Source organism: Protobothrops mucrosquamatus, unplaced genomic scaffold (genome assembly GCF_001527695.2).
Source record: "Protobothrops mucrosquamatus isolate PMUCROS unplaced genomic scaffold, P.Mucros_1.0 scaffold6267, whole genome shotgun sequence".
Lineage (NCBI taxonomy): Eukaryota > Metazoa > Chordata > Lepidosauria > Squamata > Viperidae > Protobothrops > Protobothrops mucrosquamatus.
Window position 1 is genome coordinate 94171 of NW_015392098.1, and position 4853 is coordinate 99023.

A 4853-nucleotide genomic window follows, 5' to 3' on the forward strand; every position below is an offset into this window, starting at 1 on the left:
AGTCCTTTCGAACTCTTAACGTAAAGCTTTATTGAGTACATCATTTCGGCACGGAGGCCAGCAAAACCAGCGCTGGCAAAAACCCCTTCGGCATCACTTCCTCTTTCCCGACAGATTTTGACGACCGCCTGGAGGACGACGACTTTGACCTCATTGAAGAAAACCTGGGCGTCAAAGTGAAACGGGTGAGTTTCATGGGAGGCCTCTGGGACTGCAAGGTCAAGGGGGGGGAAGGTGGTCCTTGGGACCCTTCTGTTCTCCTTGTGTCCTTTTGCATTGTTTATTTTCCAGTTCTGTTATTTGGCTTCTGTTTATGTCCCTCCCGAGGTCGGTAAAAGGATGACCCAGATTCTGGGGGGCTGAGATTACAAACTGCCCAGGGAGGGCTGTAAAGCCCTGCGGAGCGGTATATAAGTCTACGTTCTGTTGCTATTGTCTTTCTTTGTGGTATTGTAAGCCACTGGGCCCCCCGGTGAGATAGGCCAGGGCTTTTCAACCTTTTCACCCATTGTGCCACTTTTAGGATATGGCAACATCCGAGTACCACCAATCGCCTAGCAAGGGGTCAAAAACTTGATGACCCCCCCCCAAAAAAGGAAAAAAGTGATAAAGTACTAGTCGTCCTCCACTTACAATAGTTCACTTAGTGACTGTTCAAAGTTACAATGGCACTGAAAAAAGTGCTGAGCAAGACACCTGCCTGCCCGCCCGGCGGCGCTCTTCCTCCTGTCCGAGGTTTTCATGGTTGTGAGCGTTTCTGTTGGGGATTGGCAGCGGGGGTGGGGTGGGGGGTGTTTGGGTTTTATTCCCCCCGTCTGCTGGGTGGTTGCAGCAGGTTTTGGTCCCTTCACATGACCCTGGGACACTGTGACCGTCATAAACATGAATCAGTTGCCAAGGATCTGAATGTAAATCACAAGACCCTGGAGAGGCTGCAACATTCCAGCTGATCGGCGCTTCTTCTGGGCTCAGCACAAGCGTCTGGATCAACACTGAGCTCCAGCTGGAGCCTGGCGCTGATCCTGGCGCTTCCACTGAGCCCTGACAACCCCGAAGCACTGATCCTGGCGCTTCTGCTGAGCCCTGCAGCTCCAGCCGTCTCTCGCTCAGGCTTGTGCGGTGCTGCCACCGGTTCAGCTCATTCCCCTCCCCTGCTACTTTTCTAGGATGGTCGCGTACCACCTGCCAGGTGCCAATGTACCACAGGTGATACCCATACCACTGGTTGAAAAGCCCTGAGATAGGCAACCCATAAAGTTAACCAAAAAATGAATAAAATACAGTAGTGGCCAAAATTGTGCAAACCTTTTGGGAAAAGCGTACAGTAGAAATGCCACCTTGGGTTAAGTTTCCACTCATTTTTCTTCTCATTTCTCTATAACTGTAGCCTTGTTCACTTAACAGTACTAGTTTACATCGCTTTCTGGGCGACCAGTCAACTCTTTGCACCATGACTTTAATTTTATTACGTTTTGCAAGCTCACTCAATGAAAGAACGCGAAAAAACCCAACTGACTTGATAGCCATCACATAACACACTGACAAATGTCCTCCTCTCAGCTTCAATACATGACATCAATCACTGGATCCCACTGTGATCTGATTGGCTCATGGCCAAAACAGATGACACCCGATTGGCTCTCTAAACACTCACGCTCATTGGCTACAATCAGATGAAGGAAAGCTACCGGAGATCAACCTGAGCAATTTGTGCTTCCTTTTTCTGGTTATTTGGCTATAACTTTTCATAGAATACAGTACAGATAATTGAACCAACTTTGTTGCGATACATTCTTGATTAAATTATCTTTTCATTGATATATAATTTTATGGTACTACTCCAAAAACAAAGTGGTGTTATTAGCCATCAAACCTCAAAAATACACTTTTCCCAAAAGGTTTCCACAATTTTGGCCACGACTGTCAACCCCAGGCCTACGGCTAACTCACCATGGCCTACTCACTGTGGCCAACCCGTTGCAGGACAACTCAGAGTAGGAGAATTGGATGGGGGATCGGTTCTTTTTATTATCCACCAAAGCATTACAAAAGCTGCTAACAATTGGATTGGTTTCTTTGGATGCAAGAGATAAGACAATTTTGATGAAAACACCGTCAACCAAAATAAAAGGAAGTCAGCGAACCCCCGGTGAGTTTTCCCACAGTGAATTGGGTGCAGTGAGTTGGCCGTGGTGAGCAGGGGGTTGGACTAGAAGACCTCCCAGGCCCCTTCCAACTCGGTCATTCTGTCGTTCAGTTGGCCGTGGCGAGTTGTCCCATCTCAGCCCGCCCTGCCTCAGGAGAAGGCCTGTGTTGCTAGTGGACATCCGTAGGCAGCTCTTCCCCAACTCACCCGTTCCTTCGGGGGTCCCCTGGGGCAGGGGTCCTCAACCTTGGCCACTTGAAGACTTGTGGACTTCAACTCCCAGAATTCCCCAGCCGCCTGGGGAATTCTGGGAGTTGAAGTCCAGAAGTCTTCAAGTGGCCAAGTTAGGAGACTGTTGCCCTACAGCAGGGGAAGGCAACTTTGGCTCTTTTATGACTGGTGGACTTCAACTCCCAGAATTCCTGAGCCAACATGGCTCAGCTTGGAAACCTCTCCCTTTCCCCTCAGCATGGCTGGCTCAGGAATTCTGGGAGTTGAAGTCCACCAGTCATGAAGGGGGGCATAATTCCCCCATGCTGGCTTAGGAATTCTGGGAGTTGAAGTCCACGAGTCATAAAAGAGCCACGGTCGCCTACCCCTCCCTACAGAATAATGAAATTGGAAGGGACCTTGGAGGTCTTCTAGTCCAACCCCCTGCTCAAACGGTCAAGAAAAAACGCCCCCCCCCTATCCGCACACGTGCCCCACACAGTCATGCCTTTGGGGAATTCTGGGAGTTGAGGTCCACGGATGGCCAAGGTTGGAGACTGGCTGAGGAATTCTGGGAGTTGAAGTCCACAAGTCTTAAAGTTGCCAGGGTTAGGACCCCTGCTCTGGGGGCTTTGCTGCTTGAAACAGCTGGTCCCTTGGTTGGTGGCGACGGAAGGCCCTGGGGCGGGGAAGGGGAGGCCTCCTTGAGGTCAGAGACCCGGGTGTTGACTCAAATGTGTCCCTCCACAGCAAAAATTCAGGCGGGTACGGAAAATGTCCGATGATGAAGACGACAAGGAGGAGGATTACGGCAAGGAGGAACACGAGAAGGAAGCCATTGCGGAAGAGATCTTCCAGGACGGGGAAGGCGAGGAGGGGGGCGATGGAGGCGACGGGCACTTGGCCGCAGCTGAGGATGAGGAGGACGAAGAGGAAGACGAGTCCGGTACGTGTGGCCCTGGGGCTTGCTGGGAGAGGGGCCCCCCAGGGGAGATGAGTAGCCAAAGAGAGCCGGGCGGCGAGTATTCGGCCCTCCTGCTTGGAGGAATCCGAGTCCAGCTGCAAAAAGAATGGTGAAGGTTTAAAAAAAAAAAAAAGGGGAGCTGCTAATTATGCTCGGCTGACAGTCCTTCGAGGTAGGCCAGGCCAAGATTGGACCTCCCTGGCGTATTAGGCAGCGGAGAGAGAGGCGGCTACGAAGATGCTGCTAATCCATCCTAGAATAAGGGAGAGCATCTGTAGGACCCTGTTTCTTGTTTTTTTTAAAAAAAAAAACAAGTTTTATTCATTTTTCAATTTTTACATCAAAGTGCTTAGGAAACCTCGTGGAGAAAGGGTAATCAGTTATCCACAAGCAAAGTCATAAATGTACAGTTCAAATTTAGCTCCTTAAAAAATCCCCTCTCTATTTCTCTCAATTAGAATAATACAATCAAATTAGTACGTTTCTAAATAAAATTCAATCGATCCGTAGTAATTTTCAATGACATTTTAGCTTCTACAAATCCAGATCCTGTTTTAAGCTTGACTAATTTCCAAATACCATTTTTCTAGGACCCCGTTTCTTAAATCACCTGTTCCTCCAGGTGTCTTGGGAGGTTCTCAGCCCTCCAGGCAGGTCATGGCTAAAGTCCCAAAGGTGCTTTTTCAGGAGGCACCTGGACTTTTATCGTTTTCCTTTGAAGATGTTTCGCTTCTCATCCCAGAAGCTTCTTCGGCTCAGGCTGGATGGTGGGGAACGGAAGGATTTATACAGCAGTGGCCAAAATTGTGGAAACCTTTTGGGAAAAGTGTACAGTAGAAATGCCACCTTGGGTTAAGTTTCCACCCATTTTTCTTCTCATTTCTTTATAACTGTAGCCTTGTTCACTTAACAATACTAGTTTACATCGCTTTCTGGGCGACCAATCAACGCTTTGCACCATTATTTTAATTTTATTACGTTTTACAAGCTCACTAAATGAAAGAACACCAAAAAAACCAACCAACTTGATAGCGATCACATAACACACTGACAAATGTCCTCCTCTCAGCTTCAATACAGGACATCAATCACTGGATCCCACTGTGATCTGATTGGCTCATGGCCAAAACAAGATGACACCCGATTGGCTCTCTAAACACTCATGCTCATTGGCTACAATCAGGTGAAGGAAAGCTACCTGAGATCAACCTGAGCAAGTTGTGCTTCCTTTTTCTGTTTATTTGGCTCTAACATTTCATAGAATGCAGTCCAGATAATTGAACAAACTTTGTTGCATGACATTCTTGATTAAATTATCTTTCCATTGATATATAATTTTATGGTACTACTCCCCACCCCCAAAAAAAGTGGTGTTATTAGCCATCCAACCTCAAAAATACACTTTTCCCAAAAGGTTTCCACAATTTTGGCCACAACTGTACTCCTTGCAGACAGCTGGTCATTTGCCTTCTTTTAGGGCAGTGTTTCTCAACCTTGACCATTTGAAGGCATGTGGACTTCAACTCCCAGAAT

The 4853-nt window shown here is 47.9% G+C and overlaps 1 protein-coding gene across 1 annotated transcript in view; it reads left to right on the forward strand.

Moving 5' to 3' along the window:
- LOC107300156 (transcription elongation factor SPT6-like) overlaps positions 1 to 4853 on the forward strand; it is a gene marked incomplete at its 3' end in the record, with an annotated part of 41638 nt that overhangs the window by 5629 nt on the left and 31156 nt on the right. Inside the window, exons 2-3 of the mRNA XM_015829496.1 lie at positions 115 to 185; positions 3107 to 3302. Of these exons, the coding sequence (XP_015684982.1) occupies positions 115 to 185; positions 3107 to 3302 (267 nt within the window). The remainder of the gene's footprint in view (positions 1 to 114; positions 186 to 3106; positions 3303 to 4853) is intronic.